Source organism: Sphaeramia orbicularis, chromosome 2 (assembly GCF_902148855.1).
Source record: "Sphaeramia orbicularis chromosome 2, fSphaOr1.1, whole genome shotgun sequence".
NCBI classification, from domain to species: domain Eukaryota; kingdom Metazoa; phylum Chordata; class Actinopteri; order Kurtiformes; family Apogonidae; genus Sphaeramia; species Sphaeramia orbicularis.
The window spans coordinates 26,208,078-26,226,513 of record NC_043958.1 but is presented as its reverse complement, the minus strand read 5'-3'; the positions used below and the strand labels follow the sequence as shown (position 1 = coordinate 26,226,513).

Here is an 18,436-nt window from a genome sequence, read left to right as displayed (position 1 = left end):
TTTTAACCAAGATTGGTAAAGTGCATCCTACATTATGCGACAGTAAACTTTTAAAAAATATATCCTGAAAGTGGAGCAACCCCGGTAAAGTGCACACGCAGGTAGCAGTAAAATTGAAGAAATACAATGTGCAATGAACATAACTGAGACATATTTTGTGTGTATGTTACAGTTTTACAGTGAGTTTACAGTAAAAGATTTGGACAGAAGTTTTCGGCGTCCGGCTTTTCTCGGGAAACCTGTTGTCTATCTGCCAAGCTAATCGCTATGCACACACAAGCAGAGGCAAAAGAATATGAGTTAGAATAAAACAGTATTAACGTGAGATTAAAAAAAAAATTGTTGGTGTAATTTAATGAATGCGTTAATGCAGTAATAACGCGTTAACTTGCCCAGCCCTAAAAAAAAAATTAATTCCAGACCTGAGGAAGTCACAATTAGGATAGGATGCAAACTTCTCACCTTTTGGGTAAAAAAATACAAGTAGACCGTAGGGTTTGTAGAGGACGGGTTTTTGTTCTTTAACTACCAACTACGCAGTTTTACATAACTGGATATACATTATTATAAGTTACAGAGTGATAAAGTTTCCAATTAAATTTTCATAATTCAAATACACTTCTTTCCATGTTCTTGAATGTAGTCAGTGATCATGGAAATGATATTACAAGTCCTTGAGAGTTCATGGAAAAGTTTTGAAACTTGGTAAAAAAAAAAAAAGTTCAAGAATCCTGATGTTTGTAAACCAATAATGAGCCCTGAAGATCATCTCTCCTTCAAAAAATTAAAACATCCACTCTTGAACGATTTGAAGTCTTTTTGTCGGCATCGGGTCTCTTTCTCAGACAAAGGCGTCCCTGTTGTAGCTCCGACTTGTTTTTGACGTTGCCCTGGTCGTTCGACTCCTTCTTCCTTCGTAGAACAGTGGTGGTACGAGGGTCACTCTGGAATTGGAGGCCGGGAGCATGTAGGTCCGCCTGGTCCGGGCTGTGGCGTAAGAGACTGGTCTTCTGGGCCCGTCTGGGGAACTGAGGGTTAAGTAAATTCTTTTTAAGATAAGATGACCAAAAAAACCAAAAAAAAAAAACATCCATGTAAATATGTTCAAAGTTAAATTTTACTGAAAGTTACGCAATCCAATATGGCCGACAGCCTGTGACATCACAATATACAAACTGGACGAGTACATTTACTCCCATCAATACCCAATATTTTTCCCATTTTGTTATCCTCGTAGCATAATTGGCTAAGTCATACACTATATGGACAAAAGTATTGGGACATGTTGAATCCAAAAATTCAAAGAGATTCAAAGATTCCTTATTGTCAGTTCACTAGATGCATAACGTACAGAGAAGTGAGATACTGTTTCTCTCTCACCTGGTTTAACATCATACATTTAAAAAAAATTAGGTGCTTCTTTTTATATAGTGATAAATGTCATTGCATTGCATTGATTAGTTTGGTTTAAATTCTTATCTCTGCTTCCAAAATGACTCAGAGATAGTTCTTACTTAACCCTCCGGTATCCCGTTCAGAAAGGCCCTCACTAAGCACCTTGTGTGCCTTTTCGCACACTTATGGTATAATGTCAAAAAATTTTTCATACAGTTTGTTTTTAATTCTTTTACACTTTTTTCTATTTCATCAGCTTAAACCGTGAATAAAAATACCAAATACTCAATAATTGTCACATTTTTTAACCCTTTAAATGTCATGTTTGTAATGTAAATAAACAATTTTTTTGGATGCAAAAAACATAAAAAAAATATTTTTTTCTAATATATTACATAATAAGTGGATCACATATTATTTGATTTTTGCTGCCTGGCATATGTCAGTGATTAACTCCAACACTGGTTAATTTGCATTATTATTTTTGGTGCTAGGTCAAATGTTCAAAAATACTAGCATCTGTCACCAAGTGTACGTAAAATGCACACCTATAAATCAAACTATTAAATATTATATATTGATTTATTTTTCTGCTCTAATTTGATTTTATTTTTGTAAATCAAGGTCAGTCCTAATCATACAGATCAAATGGAAGAAATAGTGCGTTTTAGGCACACTTGGGAGACAGATGCTAGTCTTATAATTTTCTTTTGTTTACAATGTGCAAGTTTTAGTTGGTGGACAGAATTTTAAAGATCTTGCAAAAATGAGCAACTTTTGAATTCTAATGTTATTTAAATTGTGAAAAATAATATGAAGTTTTTTAAAACGAAGTGCAAAGTGTGGCTAAAGGTGCACCCGGATACTGGAGGGTTAATTTCTCTCAACATTGATTTTATTTATTTTATTTTTTTTTGTTTTGTTGTTGTGTTTTTATCCATGACTATGTTTTTAAATGTTCTGTCACTAAATTTCTAAAATATTTTTCATGCTCTGACTGTGAATAATAATTTTCTACTACAATTAAACATTCATTTAGCAAAAAAACCTCCCATTAAACTTTAAGGAAATATTGATGTTTATAAACTATATGGTCAAAAATACTGGGACACATCATGGCTACAGCTGTAGGATGTCATGTCTGTTCATGCTGGTTTGAAGTATAAACATCAATATTGATAATCAATAAGATATTTATCACAATATAAACTATATTATGACATTTGTCATTAATGTTTTGACCCCTGTTAGAAAAGAAACACCTGAATTCAATGCGTCCTAAAACTTTTGTCCATATAGGCTATGACTTAGGCTAACGATTTACATTATGCCTTTATGTCTAACCATATCTAAGATACAGCTTTTTGAAATCTTCATATCAAAGTTGAATATTCTTTAAGAAAAACTCCAGGTTTAAAGGTTTAAAATAGGACACAGCATTGTTAATGCAGATTATGGTTTTATTTACTCTTAACCCTCAACAACCCAAACTGCCACCAGCCATACTGATCTAAAATGTTTAATCATTTCTGAACCACTGAACCTGTCAATAAATTGAAATAATTCAGATAAAATACAGTTTGTCATCTTTTCATAGTCATCAGATATGACCATTTGGAGGTTCAGAGGCTCCGTAGTGAACATAGAAACACCGCCATCTTCTACAACAGGGGTGTCAAACATGCGGCCCGGGGGCCAAATCCGGCCCCCAAAGGGTTCAATCCGGCCCCTGGGATGAATTTGTGAAATACAAAAATTGTACTGAAAATATTAACAATCACTAATGTTAAAATAATTTTAGGTCAATTAATTCTAAAGTGGATCAGAGCAGTAAAATACTATCGTAATAAACTATAAATACTGAAAACTGCAAATTTGTCTCTTTGTTTTAGTGTAAAAAATGTAAAATTACACAAAAATGTTCACATTTACAGACCAGCCTTTTACAAAAAAAAAAAAAAGTGAATATCTGAAATGTCTTAAGAGAAGGATGTGGAATTTTAATAAGATTCTCCCAGTTATTTAATGTTTGGTGTATTTGTAGATCCACTGTGATCTGTAAGTTGTGATTCACATGTATAAATGATAAACTAAGGTCTAAAATTGTTAACATTGCACTGATTTTACTAAAGAATTTTCAGGTTGTTCATATTTGTTCATGTTATGTTCAAGTACAATTCATAGATGTAAACATTTTAATTATGGAATTTTAAGTGTATTTTTGCGTGTATTGTAGGATTTTTGAGCATAATTAATTGTATTTTTGCATGTATTGTAGGATATTTGAGCATACTTAAGTGTATTTTTGCAGGTATTGTAGGATATTTAAGCATATTTAAGTGTATTTTTGCGTGTATTGTTGGATTTTTTAGCATAATTAAGTGTATTTTTGCAGGTATTGTAGGATATTTAAGTATATTTAATTGTATTTTTGCATGTATTGTAGGATATTTGAGCATACTTAAGTGTATTTTTGCAGGTATTGTAGGATATTTAAGCATATTTAAGTGTATTTTTTCATGTATTGTAGGATTTTTGAGCATAATTAAGTGTATTTTTGCATGTATTGTAGGATATTTAAGTATATTTAAGTGTATTTTTGCATGTATTGTAGGATTTTTGAGCATAATTAAGTGTATTTTTGCAGGTATTGTAGGATATTTAAGCATATTTAAGTGTATTTTTGCAGGTTTGTAGGATTTTTTAGCATAATTAAGTGTATTTTTGCAGGTATTGTAGGATATTTAAGCATATTTAATTGTATTTTTGCATGTATTGTAGGATATTTGAGCATACTTAAGTGTATTTTTGCAGGTATTGTAGGATATTTAAGCATATTTAAGTGTATTTTTTCGTGTATTGTAGGATTTTTGAGCATAATTAAGTGTATTTTTGTATGTATTGTAGGATATTTAAGCATATTTAAGTGTATTTTTGCAGGTATTGTAGGATTTTTGAGCATAGTCAAGTGTATTTTTGCATGTATTGTAGGATATTTAAGTATATTTAAGTGTATTTTTGCGTGTATTGTAGGATTTTTGAGCATAATTAAGTGTATTTTTGCAGGTATTGTAGGATATTTAAGCATATTTAAGTGTATTTTTGCAGGTTTGTAGGATTTTTTTAGCATAATTAAGTGTATTTTTGCAGGTATTGTAGGATATTTAAGCATATTTAAGTGTATTTTTGCAGGTATTGTAGGATTTTTGAGCATAGTCAAGTGTATTTTTGCATGTATTGTAGGATATTTAAGTATATTTAAGTGTATTTTTGTGTGTATTGTAGGATTTTTGAGCATAATTAAGTGTATTTTTGCATGTATTGTAGGATATTTAAGTATATTTAAGTGTATTTTTGCATGTATTGTAGGATTTTTTAGCATAATTAAGTGTATTTTTGCAGGTATTGTAGGATATTTAAGCATATTTAAGTGTATTTTTGCAGGTTTGTAGGATTTTTTAGCATAATTAAGTGTATTTTTGCAGGTATTGTAGGATATTTAAGCATATTTAATTGTATTTTTGCATGTATTGTAGGATATTTGAGCATACTTAAGTGTATTTTTGCAGGTATTGTAGGATATTTAAGCATATTTAAGTGTATTTTTTCGTGTATTGTAGGATTTTTGAGCATAATTAAGTGTATTTTTGCATGTATTGTAGGATATTTAAGTATATTTAAGTGTATTTTTACGTGTATTGTAGGATTTTTGAGCATAATTAAGTGTATTTTTGCATGTATTGTAGGATATTTAAGTATATTTAAGTGTATTTTTGCAGGTATTGTAGGATTTTTGAGCATAATTAAGTGTATTTTTGCATGTATTGTAGGATATTTAAGCATATTTAAGTGTATTTTTGCAGGTATTGTAGGATTTTTGAGCATAATTAAGTGTATTTTTGCATGTATTGTAGGATTTTTGAGCATATTTAAGTGTATTTTTGTGTGTATTGTAGGATATTTAGGCATATTTAAGTGTATTTTTGCATGTATTGTAGGATATTTGAGCATAATTAAGTGTATTTTTGCAGGTATTGTAGGATATTTAAGTATATTTAAGTGTATTTTTGCAGGTTTGTAGGATTTTTGAGCATAATTAAGTGTATTTTTGCATGTATTGTAGGATATTTAAGTATATTTAAGTGTATTTTTGCAGGTATTGTAGGATTTTTGAGCATAATTAAGTGTATTTTGCATGTATTGTAGGATATTTAAGTATATTTAAGTGTATTTTTGCATGTATTGTAGGATTTTTGAGCATAATTAAGTGTATTTTTGCAGGTATTGTAGGATATTTAAGCATATTTAAGTGTATTTTTGCAGGTTTGTAGGATTTTTTAGCATAATTAAGTGTATTTTTGCAGGTATTGTAGGATATTTAAGCATATTTAATTGTATTTTTGCATGTATTGTAGGATATTTGAGCATACTTAAGTGTATTTTTGCAGGTATTGTAGGATATTTAAGCATATTTAAGTGTATTTTTTCGTGTATTGTAGGATTTTTGAGCATAATTAAGTGTATTTTTGTATGTATTGTAGGATATTTAAGCATATTTAAGTGTATTTTTGCAGGTATTGTAGGATTTTTGAGCATAATCAAGTGTATTTTTGCATGTATTGTAGGATATTTAAGTATATTTAAGTGTATTTTTGCGTGTATTGTAGGATTTTTGAGCATAATTAAGTGTATTTTTGCATGTATTGTAGGATATTTAAGTATATTTAAGTGTATTTTTGCATGTATTGTAGGATTTTTGAGCATAATTAAGTGTATTTTTGCAGGTATTGTAGGATATTTAAGCATATTTAAGTGTATTTTTGCAGGTTTGTAGGATTTTTTAGCATAATTAAGTGTATTTTTGCATGTATTGTAGGATTTTAAGCATATTTAAGTGTATTTTTTATTTTCCGGAATTTACTTTTTTTCACTCAAAAGTTCTTATCCTGTTGTTTATATTATTTTACTGGTCCGGCCCACTTTAGATCATATGAGGCTGGATGTGGCCCCTGAACTAAAATGAGTTTGACACACCTGTTTTGGTATTGTAGGATTTTTGAGCATAATCAAGTGTATTTTTGCATGTATTGTAGGATATTTAAGTATATTTAAGTGTATTTTTGCGTGTATTGTAGGATTTTTGAGCATAATTAAGTGTATTTTTGCATGTATTGTAGGATATTTAAGTATATTTAAGTGTATTTTTGCGTGTATTGTAGGATTTTTGAGCATAATTAAGTGTATTTTTGCAGGTATTGTAGGATATTTAAGCATATTTAAGTGTATTTTTGCAGGTTTGTAGGATTTTTTTAGCATAATTAAGTGTATTTTTGCAGGTATTGTAGGATATTTAAGCATATTTAAGTGTATTTTTGCAGGTATTGTAGGATTTTTGAGCATAGTCAAGTGTATTTTTGCATGTATTGTAGGATATTTAAGTATATTTAAGTGTATTTTTGTGTGTATTGTAGGATTTTTGAGCATAATTAAGTGTATTTTTGCATGTATTGTAGGATATTTAAGTATATTTAAGTGTATTTTTGCATGTATTGTAGGATTTTTTAGCATAATTAAGTGTATTTTTGCAGGTATTGTAGGATATTTAAGCATATTTAAGTGTATTTTTGCAGGTTTGTAGGATTTTTTAGCATAATTAAGTGTATTTTTGCAGGTATTGTAGGATACTTAAGCATATTTAATTGTATTTTTGCATGTATTGTAGGATATTTGAGCATACTTAAGTGTATTTTTGCAGGTATTGTAGGATATTTAAGCATATTTAAGTGTATTTTTTCGTGTATTGTAGGATTTTTGAGCATAATTAAGTGTATTTTTGCATGTATTGTAGGATATTTAAGTATATTTAAGTGTATTTTTGCGTGTATTGTAGGATTTTTGAGCATAATTAAGTGTATTTTTGCATGTATTGTAGGATATTTAAGTATATTTAAGTGTATTTTTGCAGGTATTGTAGGATTTTTGAGCATAATTAAGTGTATTTTTGCATGTATTGTAGGATATTTAAGCATATTTAAGTGTATTTTTGCAGGTATTGTAGGATTTTTGAGCATAGTCAAGTGTATTTTTGCATGTATTGTAGGATATTTAAGTATATTTAAGTGTATTTTTGTGTGTATTGTAGGATTTTTGAGCATAATTAAGTGTATTTTTGCATGTATTGTAGGATATTTAAGTATATTTAAGTGTATTTTTGCATGTATTGTAGGATTTTTTAGCATAATTAAGTGTATTTTTGCAGGTATTGTAGGATATTTAAGCATATTTAAGTGTATTTTTGCAGGTTTGTAGGATTTTTTAGCATAATTAAGTGTATTTTTGCAGGTATTGTAGGATACTTAAGCATATTTAATTGTATTTTTGCATGTATTGTAGGATATTTGAGCATACTTAAGTGTATTTTTGCAGGTATTGTAGGATATTTAAGCATATTTAAGTGTATTTTTTCGTGTATTGTAGGATTTTTGAGCATAATTAAGTGTATTTTTGCATGTATTGTAGGATATTTAAGTATATTTAAGTGTATTTTTGCGTGTATTGTAGGATTTTTGAGCATAATTAAGTGTATTTTTGCATGTATTGTAGGATATTTAAGTATATTTAAGTGTATTTTTGCAGGTATTGTAGGATTTTTGAGCATAATTAAGTGTATTTTTGCATGTATTGTAGGATATTTAAGCATATTTAAGTGTATTTTTGCAGGTATTGTAGGATTTTTGAGCATAATTAAGTGTATTTTTGCATGTATTGTAGGATTTTTGAGCATATTTAAGTGTATTTTTGTGTGTATTGTAGGATATTTAGGCATATTTAAGTGTATTTTTGCATGTATTGTAGGATATTTGAGCATAATTAAGTGTATTTTTGCAGGTATTGTAGGATATTTAAGTATATTTAAGTGTATTTTTGCAGGTTTGTAGGATTTTTGAGCATAATTAAGTGTATTTTTGCATGTATTGTAGGATATTTAAGTATATTTAAGTGTATTTTTGCAGGTATTGTAGGATTTTTGAGCATAATTAAGTGTATTTTTGCATGTATTGTAGGATATTTAAGTATATTTAAGTGTATTTTTGCATGTATTGTAGGATTTTTGAGCATAATTAAGTGTATTTTTGCAGGTATTGTAGGATATTTAAGCATATTTAAGTGTATTTTTGCAGGTTTGTAGGATTTTTTAGCATAATTAAGTGTATTTTTGCAGGTATTGTAGGATATTTAAGCATATTTAATTGTATTTTTGCATGTATTGTAGGATATTTGAGCATACTTAAGTGTATTTTTGCAGGTATTGTAGGATATTTAAGCATATTTAAGTGTATTTTTTCGTGTATTGTAGGATTTTTGAGCATAATTAAGTGTATTTTTGTATGTATTGTAGGATATTTAAGCATATTTAAGTGTATTTTTGCAGGTATTGTAGGATTTTTGAGCATAATCAAGTGTATTTTTGCATGTATTGTAGGATATTTAAGTATATTTAAGTGTATTTTTGCGTGTATTGTAGGATTTTTGAGCATAATTAAGTGTATTTTTGCATGTATTGTAGGATATTTAAGTATATTTAAGTGTATTTTTGCATGTATTGTAGGATTTTTGAGCATAATTAAGTGTATTTTTGCAGGTATTGTAGGATATTTAAGCATATTTAAGTGTATTTTTGCAGGTTTGTAGGATTTTTTAGCATAATTAAGTGTATTTTTGCATGTATTGTAGGATTTTAAGCATATTTAAGTGTATTTTTTATTTTCCGGAATTTACTTTTTTTCACTCAAAAGTTCTTATCCTGTTGTTTATATTATTTTACTGGTCCGGCCCACTTTAGATCATATGAGGCTGGATGTGGCCCCTGAACTAAAATGAGTTTGACACACCTGTTTTGGTATTGTAGGATTTTTGAGCATAATCAAGTGTATTTTTGCATGTATTGTAGGATATTTAAGTATATTTAAGTGTATTTTTGCGTGTATTGTAGGATTTTTGAGCATAATTAAGTGTATTTTTGCATGTATTGTAGGATATTTAAGTATATTTAAGTGTATTTTTGCGTGTATTGTAGGATTTTTGAGCATAATTAAGTGTATTTTTGCAGGTATTGTAGGATATTTAAGCATATTTAAGTGTATTTTTGCAGGTTTGTAGGATTTTTTTTAGCATAATTAAGTGTATTTTTGCAGGTATTGTAGGATATTTAAGCATATTTAAGTGTATTTTTGCAGGTATTGTAGGATTTTTGAGCATAGTCAAGTGTATTTTTGCATGTATTGTAGGATATTTAAGTATATTTAAGTGTATTTTTGTGTGTATTGTAGGATTTTTGAGCATAATTAAGTGTATTTTTGCATGTATTGTAGGATATTTAAGTATATTTAAGTGTATTTTTGCATGTATTGTAGGATTTTTGAGCATAATTAAGTGTATTTTTGCAGGTATTGTAGGATATTTAAGCATATTTAAGTGTATTTTTGCAGGTTTGTAGGATTTTTTAGCATAATTAAGTGTATTTTTGCAGGTATTGTAGGATACTTAAGCATATTTAATTGTATTTTTGCATGTATTGTAGGATATTTGAGCATACTTAAGTGTATTTTTGCAGGTATTGTAGGATATTTAAGCATATTTAAGTGTATTTTTTCGTGTATTGTAGGATTTTTGAGCATAATTAAGTGTATTTTTGCATGTATTGTAGGATATTTAAGTATATTTAAGTGTATTTTTGCGTGTATTGTAGGATTTTTGAGCATAATTAAGTGTATTTTTGCATGTATTGTAGGATATTTAAGTATATTTAAGTGTATTTTTGCAGGTATTGTAGGATTTTTGAGCATAATTAAGTGTATTTTTGCATGTATTGTAGGATATTTAAGCATATTTAAGTGTATTTTTGCAGGTATTGTAGGATTTTTGAGCATAATTAAGTGTATTTTTGCATGTATTGTAGGATTTTTGAGCATATTTAAGTGTATTTTTGTGTGTATTGTAGGATATTTAGGCATATTTAAGTGTATTTTTGCATGTATTGTAGGATATTTGAGCATAATTAAGTGTATTTTTGCAGGTATTGTAGGATATTTAAGTATATTTAAGTGTATTTTTGCAGGTTTGTAGGATTTTTGAGCATAATTAAGTGTATTTTTGCATGTATTGTAGGATATTTAAGCATATTAATATAATTAAGTGTATTTTTGCATGTATTGTAGGATTTTAAGCATATTTAAGTGTATTTTTTATTTTCCGGAATTTACTTTTTTTCACTCAAAAGTTCTTATCCTGTTGTTTATATTATTTTACTGGTCCGGCCCACTTTAGATCATATGAGGCTGGATGTGGCCCCTGAACTAAAATGAGTTTGACACACCTGTTCTATAACATTGAGTTGATCAATGACAGCAGATGGAGACACTTTCTTATACATTCAGTTATTGACATCATTCCTGAAAACCTCACTTATTCCTTTTTTTTTTCTCTCTCTCTCTGTTGTTGAGATAATAACCCTCAACTTTAATCTGAGCTTTTATGATCAGGGACTGAATTATAGGGAAATTCCAGATTTTTAGTGGAAAAAAAATGCAAAACACAGAGGATAATATCATAATAAATGGAGATAAATTATTTAAGAATGGTTAAACAGAGAAGCAAAGTCATTTGGGAACTGCCCCAAAAGTAGCACTGGGTCTTTATGGGTTTAAAAAAAAAAAGTGCTTATAAGAGGATCATTTACCTTGATGGTAGCCCCTCTTTTCCAGAGAAATAAGCCAGCACTGACCCCCCACAAATGAGAAGGATAGAGCCTCCCCATCCGACAAAAATTGCAGCTCCAAGTTCAAATCTGAAAAGTATGAAGGAACATTTAGCCATTTGTTTTCAGTTTTCTGTAGTGTACCGTTGTGATCTGTTTTTGTTTTTCACCTAACTCTACTGTACTTACTTCTGAGCCCTGAAATTTGGATCCACAAACTCACTTATGACTTTGTTAGCCCACCATGAGTAGGTGATCATACCACAGAATCCTAGCAGGTAAAGAAACACAAGTCATTCTGAGCAGTGGTGGCTCATCAACAGAGGGCGCTAGAACACAATAGGAATCACCTAAAATAATTTTACAAAAACATGAATATTTAAATAAACGAGCTATACATGATACAGCCCATGAGTACCCTGTACACCAGTGGTTCCCAACCTTTTTTGGCTCGTGACCCCAACCACAGAACAGAGACTTTTTTTTGCTAAAATTAGTTTGTTTTCTATCATGTAATAGTTTGCTATACTATGTTGCACATGAACGTTAATTTTAGACGACATTTAGTCTATATAATGTATATTATTATGGATGGAGGCAGAAAAGCCAGGTGTAGATTACTGCACAAAGTGAGAATTTTATTTTCCTTGGTCAGAATATGTACAGTCAGTCCAGCTTATATTTACAAGGCAAATTAATACTGAACAAACAAGAACTCAAACTATGAATTATGAAAGAGCTGCAGCATCTGAAACTGACCACAATGAACATTTAAAAGAAAAACAGAACCACAGTGCTTCAGTTTCAGCTTCAGAGTTTGTCATGTCTTTTATGGATTGTGATTGTCCCTCTCAACTTGCCATATATTTTTTTCTAGTAAGTTTTTCTTAATTTTTTATCAGTTTCCAGAAATTTAAAGCAACCCCATTTGAATTCCAGGCAACCCCATGTGGGGTCCTGACCCCAAGGTTGAAAAACGCTGCTGTACACCCTGTACCATAATAGACTGTTGTTTTAAATGGTGCATGTGCAGTAGACCGCCTCAAATACAAGACACTGGAGCCACCACCCACGGGGGTAAACGTCACATCCCGAAAAAAATCAAGACCTTCCTCAGAAATGCAATCAGCGACAAGGTCCACAGAGAATACTGCCATGACTGTTGTTGTGGAAATGTTCAACTGACCACTCACTCAAAGAAGAGGAGAGAAAGTTAGAGTCAAAATAAATGATCATTTATTTGAGAAGTCATTCACAGAGAAGCTCTGTAAGTGAAGTCTGATTAAACAGGAGAAAAACTAAAGATTATATAGAACCAAATCCAACCCCCTCAAACCATGATGTCATCCCTTACGTACATCGTACCACTCCATACTACTCCTTCTCTGCTCTGTGAAGAGGTCATGATGACCTCTTCACCCTAACCTTGCTTGGATCCTATCTGGAGTGCAGGCGCCATCCTCTATCTACACATTCAGACATTTAGGTGTTTGAGTTTTCAATCAAGGCAAGAACTCCCTTCTTGGGTCAGGATGTTACACAGTTGTAAATATCACACATAGAGACATATGACATGAATAATGACTCAGCAATAAAGAAGATGTACCAGGCCATGACAACAGTATAAAAGTAAATTTTCCACCACACTGTGCATGCGGCCCGATAGCTCAGTGGGTAACTAGTGACTTTGATGCAGAAGACTGGGGTTTGCATATCAGTTTGAGGGGGAACATGGACATCTTTTGGCCCTTCGCATGAATTTTCAGTTTTGTTTTTTTTTTAATGCCATGTGATCTACCCGTACTAACTTTGCCGCTGGTCTAAATGCATTGGCCATGTTATCAGTGGAAAAGACACTTATTGGGGACATGCCTGACTTTAACAACAGTCATAGAAAAATTAGCATGTTTGAAGATGAGTGAAATTTACATATTAAGAATAAATGACTGAAAGTCTATACTGTGTTTGTTTTTTAATTTAAATGAATGTGTTAAAATACGTACTTGGGTGTGTCTGAGAGGTGATACACAGCAAAAACTGGAGAGTTGAAATTTCAGGGTTAAACATTTGAGAGTCAATTTTCACTCTCAAAGTGTAGTTTTAACTCACTGTGAGTTAAATGTCACTCAGACTTGGGGTTAATGAAAAGAGTTAGTCAAGCCTGTGGAAATTAACTCAGCAGAAGTGTTGTTTTGCGTCTCTCCAGTGTTAATTTGCCTGGCCCCTGCATTTCAAACCAGGTGAACCTGTACAATTTCTATCAGACTGTCACTGTCAGAGAGAAAAAAGAGGAAAAATTAATTTTATAAAAAATAAAAAATAAAAAAAAGCGTCAGCTTTCTTTGAATCATCCTGTTCACATTGAATTTGAAGTCATTTTTAATGGATTCACTTTTTTATGATTAAAATTAACTCTACTTTCAGAGTGAAAATTAAGTAAAATGAGTGTTATTTTTGTTACTTTCATGGTGTTAATTTAACTCTGAGTTAAAGGAGAAACTCTGACAGTGTAAATAATAAATCCATATGGGTTCATTTAAACCAGGTTGGTGAGATTATGAAGTTGGTAGTACGGGTCGTCCAGTGACCAAAGGGTTGGCGGTTCAGATCCTGGCTCTGACTACACTGGTCTACAATTTTTTAGAAATGATTTGCTTCAGAGATTAAATGTTATGTATTTTAATAAGATTAATTAGAAAATAAATGACAAAAGTGCCGGTTTGCTGATGTTTTCAAAGTATATGATTAAGTGTTATTACACATATATATTGGTTTATGTACATTTATATAATAGTTTTATAAATCTTCCACTAAATAGAACCTGTAAAGTGAATGTATTCTAATGTGCAGACAGTGTTTTGAAGTAGATCTTGTAGCTCTGAGACAAATATTCCTTTTGAGTCAAACCCATTCTCTCATTAATTCTTAAATTTCACATTTTGACCCAAGGCTGTATCTTGGAAAGTTCAACCAACCAGCATTTTTGACTTGATTTTTCTTTATCAGAGACTCTCATGTGGTAAAATTTCATTACTTTTATTCTGGAAGCATTTTCCTTGTAGACCAGTGTTACCCATGTGTCGAAGTGTCCTTGGGCAAGACACTGATGTCACTGTATGAGTGTGTGTGAATGTGAGGAATTGTAAAGCGCTTTGGGCACCATGAAGGTGTAGAAAATGCACTATATAAGTTCAGTCCATTTACCATTTATGAACTGTTGGGAGTTAAATCAGTCAGTGTTAAGTTAACTCAGGTTTCTGAGTTAAAAAGGCAACTCTGGCATAGTGTTAAATAATTAACTCCAATGAAAATGTTAATTTAACTCTGTAAAATGTGGACCTATATAAACTCTGAAAGAGCTAAAATCAACTCTGTGGGAGTTGATTCAACTCTCTAATTTTTGCTGTGTAAAGGAAAAGTCACTACAATCTAAAAGAAATAGATAATGGTCTTGGCTGGTCTTGAAAAAAAATCCTGAGCTTCTTTGTCCAAGACCAAAACAATTCAAACTAAATCTCAAAAACTAAAATCTTAATAATGCTGATCACCTTTTACCCCGAAATCACCCTAAATCTCAAATCTGCTTTTATTTTGTCGTATCGCTGCAACGTTTTCCGCTCCTATTCCGGTTGTTAGTGTTAAAAAATTAACTCCAATGAAAATGTTAATTTAACTCTATAAAGTGTGGACCTATATAAACTCTGAAAAAGAGTTAAAATCAACTCTGTGGGAGTTGATTCAACTCTCCAATTTTTGCTGTGTATGAGGTTAGAGTACAGCTGAACACTGACAAACTACGCCCCATCAAAAATGACTTCACCAGCCACCACTGATTCTGAGCATGTTCATATTTCACACATTGCATATTCACCTGAAGTTTTAGAAAAAAAAAAAAAAAGCACTTTATTACCTGAGGCCAAGTAGGTCAGAGCACCTGCAAAGGTTACTCTTGCGTTGATGACCTCTGTTCCACCTATTTTAGTGCATTTCATCCCAATGAGTGTAAGGACGCCCCCAAAGAAGCCGGTGATGACTGCGCAGACGGCTAAGGCTCTGCATGCATGTAAGAACACTGGAAGACAACAGAAGGTAGCAGCAACACTGCAGCTGACAGTAAGCATTTTTAGGCCTGTAATCTGTTGATCTAAGCTCTTTCAGGTACAAATCAGCAAAGTTTAAAGAGGATCGACTGCAACTGACAGTAAGGATTTTCCCAGCCTGAACACTTTAGGTTAAAGCCAGGGTTGTCACAAACAGCCCAATGTAACCAGTAAAATAATGACATAATAACCTATAAACAATGTCAACTCCAAACTTTTCTCCATGTTTTAATATGAAAAAAGTAAAAAAAAATTCTCAATATTTTGCCTGGGCTTCTCATTTACTCATATGCATTACAACTTACAGATCACAGTTTATCTACAAACACACAAAACACTTACAAACAGGCAGAATATTGTTAAAATTGCACTTACAGGGGCTGGACAAAATAATGGAAACACCTTCACCTCAAGATGATAATGCCCCAATCCATACAGCTAGAATTGTTAAAGAATGGCATGAGGAACATTCTAATGAAGTTGAGCATCTCGTATGGCCGGCACAGTCCCCAGACCTCAACATTATTGAGCATTTATGGTCAGTTTTAGAGATTCAAGTAAGATGTCGATTTCCACCGCCATCGTCTCTAAAAGAGTTGGAGGGTATTCTAACTGAAGAATGGCTTAAAATTCCTTTGGAAACAATTCACAAGTTGTATGAATCAATACCTCGGAGAATTGAGGCTGTAATTGCCGCAAAAGGCGGACCTACACCATATTAAATTATATTTTGTTGATTTTTTTAAGGTGTTTCCATTATTTTGTCCAACCCCTGTACATCTCTTAAGACACTTCAGGTAGTTCATATTTGTTCAGGTTATTCACATTTTTTGTGAAAGGATAGTTTGTAAATGTGAGTATTTTCATGTAATATTCCTTTTTTTCCTACTAAAACAAATACAAACATTTGGAGTTGTCAGTATTTATAGGTTATAATGATAGTATTTTACTGATCCAACCCTCTTGCGATTGAATTGGTCTGTATGTGGAACCTGAACTAAAATAACTTTGACACCATCAGCTGTTAATACAGGGTGGGGAAGCAAAATTTACAATGAACATTTAGTTGTTTTTTCTCAGCAGGCACTACGTCAATTGTTTTGAAACCAAACATATATTAATGTCATAATCATACCTAACACTATTATCCATACCTTTTCAGAAACTTTTGCCCATATGAGTAATCAGGAAAGCAAACGTCAAAGAGTGTGTGATTTGCTGAATGCACTCGTCACACCAAAGGAGATTTCAAAAATAGTTGGAGTGTCCATAAAGACTGTTTATAATGGAAAGAAGAGAATGACTATGAGCAAAACTGTTACGAGAAAGTCTGGAAGTGGAGGAAGCAACAAAAAACTAACCAAAGCTTTTATTAAAGCTCTCAAATCCAAAATCCTAAAGGATCCAACCAAATCCATGAGAAAAATGGCAATTGAACTTGAGGTAGACAACAAGAGCGTTAGAAATGCAGTAAAATAGGATTTGAAGTTAAAATCTTACACAAGAACACCAAAACACTTGTTGACAACAGCAACAAATCCAACTTCAGCAATTTTTGGGAATCATGTTTATGTCCGCCTTCTAGCCCAGATCTAAACCCTCTGGATTCTGCTATTTGGGGCGTTTTAGAACATGCTACCAATAGAACATCACACAGCAATGTCGACTTTCTTAAAGATACTATTAAAGAAGAATGGGAGAAGTTGTCACCCGAATATTTGAGGAACACTTGCGCAAGTTTCAGGAAGCGTCTGAAGGCAGTTATTGAGAAAGAAGGAGGACACATAGAATAAAAACATTTTCTATTATGTACATTTTCTTGTGGCAAATAAATTGTCATGACTTTCAATAAACTAATTGGTCATACACTGTCTTTCAATCCCTGCCTCAAAATATTGTAAATTTTGCTTCCCCACCCTGTGTATTCAGTGTAATTTTTGTATTTCACAAAGTCATCCCACCAGCCAGATCGGACCCTCTTGGTGGGCCAGTTTTAGCCCAGGGGCCGTATGTTTGACACCCCTGGTCTAAGCTCTTCCTGATAATGGAGCTCCTGAGGGTAAATCCTACCAGGCAGGGCCAGCATGGAGGGGTAATCCTTGCAGTCGGAGACCCCTGTGGTATCTGAGACACAGTCCCTCCACAGGTTGGAGTAGTAGTTGGCAGTTGTCAGGACGATGCTACCCACTTCAGAGAAAGTCCAGTACTCTGTGGGGAGAGTGGAGCACACCAGGATCCACCCGCACAGGCAGGACACGAAGCAGCCGATCTCCGTGTACATCACCACCGTCCTGTACTTCATGGTGAGCGTTGGTCCTCAAGCACAAATGAAGCAGAAACTGACAGTGTTGTTAGCGACCAGACCATGTCAGACCAGTAGTGTGGGCGTTTAGCCAGTTTCCTCATCTTATCTGTTAGATGGTTTTGCTCAGTAAGCGTACTGCATGTTCCCAGCACTCCTGCAGGGATGGTCAACAGGGTTTGTGTCTCACTGTTTCCATTTTACACTTTGAAAACTTACACTCCATTATATCACAGAGTGACATAATGGGCTTTTGACTCCAACCATCATCAGAATGAGAATACTTCCTGACACTTCTTCTTTGGCTCTTTTGGCCACAGGGTTAAACTTGTATTTCACACTTACAACAGAAGCTTTCTTGTAATGAACAGGAGTCTGGATTCACGTGATCTGTTGGATTGTGAAGGTTGAACGTTGACAGACAGACAGACAGTCAGTCAGTAAGTAAGTTTGGGATAAGTTACATCAGGGGTGTCAAACATGCGTCCCGGGGGTAAAAGGTTCCAGTCCAGCCCCTGGGATGTTTTTGCCAACTGCAAAAATTCCACAGTCTTGAATTGAATTAAGCAAATAAAATTTAGCTTGAATTAAGGAAAAAAATCTTGAATTAAGCAAAAAAAAATCTTGAATCAAGCAAAAAAAAAAAAAAACATTTTCTATTAAGTAAAAAAAAATCTCCAATTAAGTAAAAAAAAAAAAAATCTTCAATTAAGCCAAAAAAAATCTTCAATTAAGTAAAAAAAAAAAATCAATCAAGCCAAAAAAAAATCTCAAATTTAGCAAAAAATCTTGAATTAAGCAAAAAAAAAAAAAATCTGCAATTAAGTAATAAAAAATTTTCAATTAAGTAAAAAATAACATCTTCAATTAAGTAAAAGAAAA

The 18,436-nt window shown here is 32.1% G+C and overlaps 1 protein-coding gene across 1 annotated transcript; it reads right to left on the bottom strand.

The window, feature by feature from the left end:
- Window positions 1-514: 514 nt before the first annotated feature.
- cldn10d (claudin 10d) lies at window positions 515-17,631 on the bottom strand. The gene is made up of 5 exons (XM_030151317.1): window positions 17,323-17,631; window positions 15,063-15,224; window positions 11,342-11,423; window positions 11,135-11,242; window positions 515-1,028 (listed from the first exon to the last, which is right to left on the bottom strand). The coding sequence occupies exons 1-5, from the start codon at window positions 17,552-17,554 to the stop codon at window positions 842-844; spliced, it is 771 nt and encodes a 256-aa protein (XP_030007177.1). The 5' UTR covers window positions 17,555-17,631; the 3' UTR covers window positions 515-841.
- Between the last annotated feature and the right edge of the window lie 805 nt (window positions 17,632-18,436).

Coding starts and splice junctions, on each gene's coding strand:
- cldn10d (XM_030151317.1), bottom strand. CDS start 17,554: ATGAAGTACAGGACGGTGGTGATGTACACGGAGATCGGCTGCTTCGTG. Junction 11,424..15,062: donor TCTGACCTACTTGGCCTCAG/GTAATAAAGTGC, acceptor TTTACCTGCTAG/GATTCTGTGGTATGATCACC. Junction 1,029..11,134: donor AAAGAGGGGCTACCATCAAG/GTAAATGATCCT, acceptor CTTAACCCTCAG/TTCCCCAGACGGGCCCAGAA.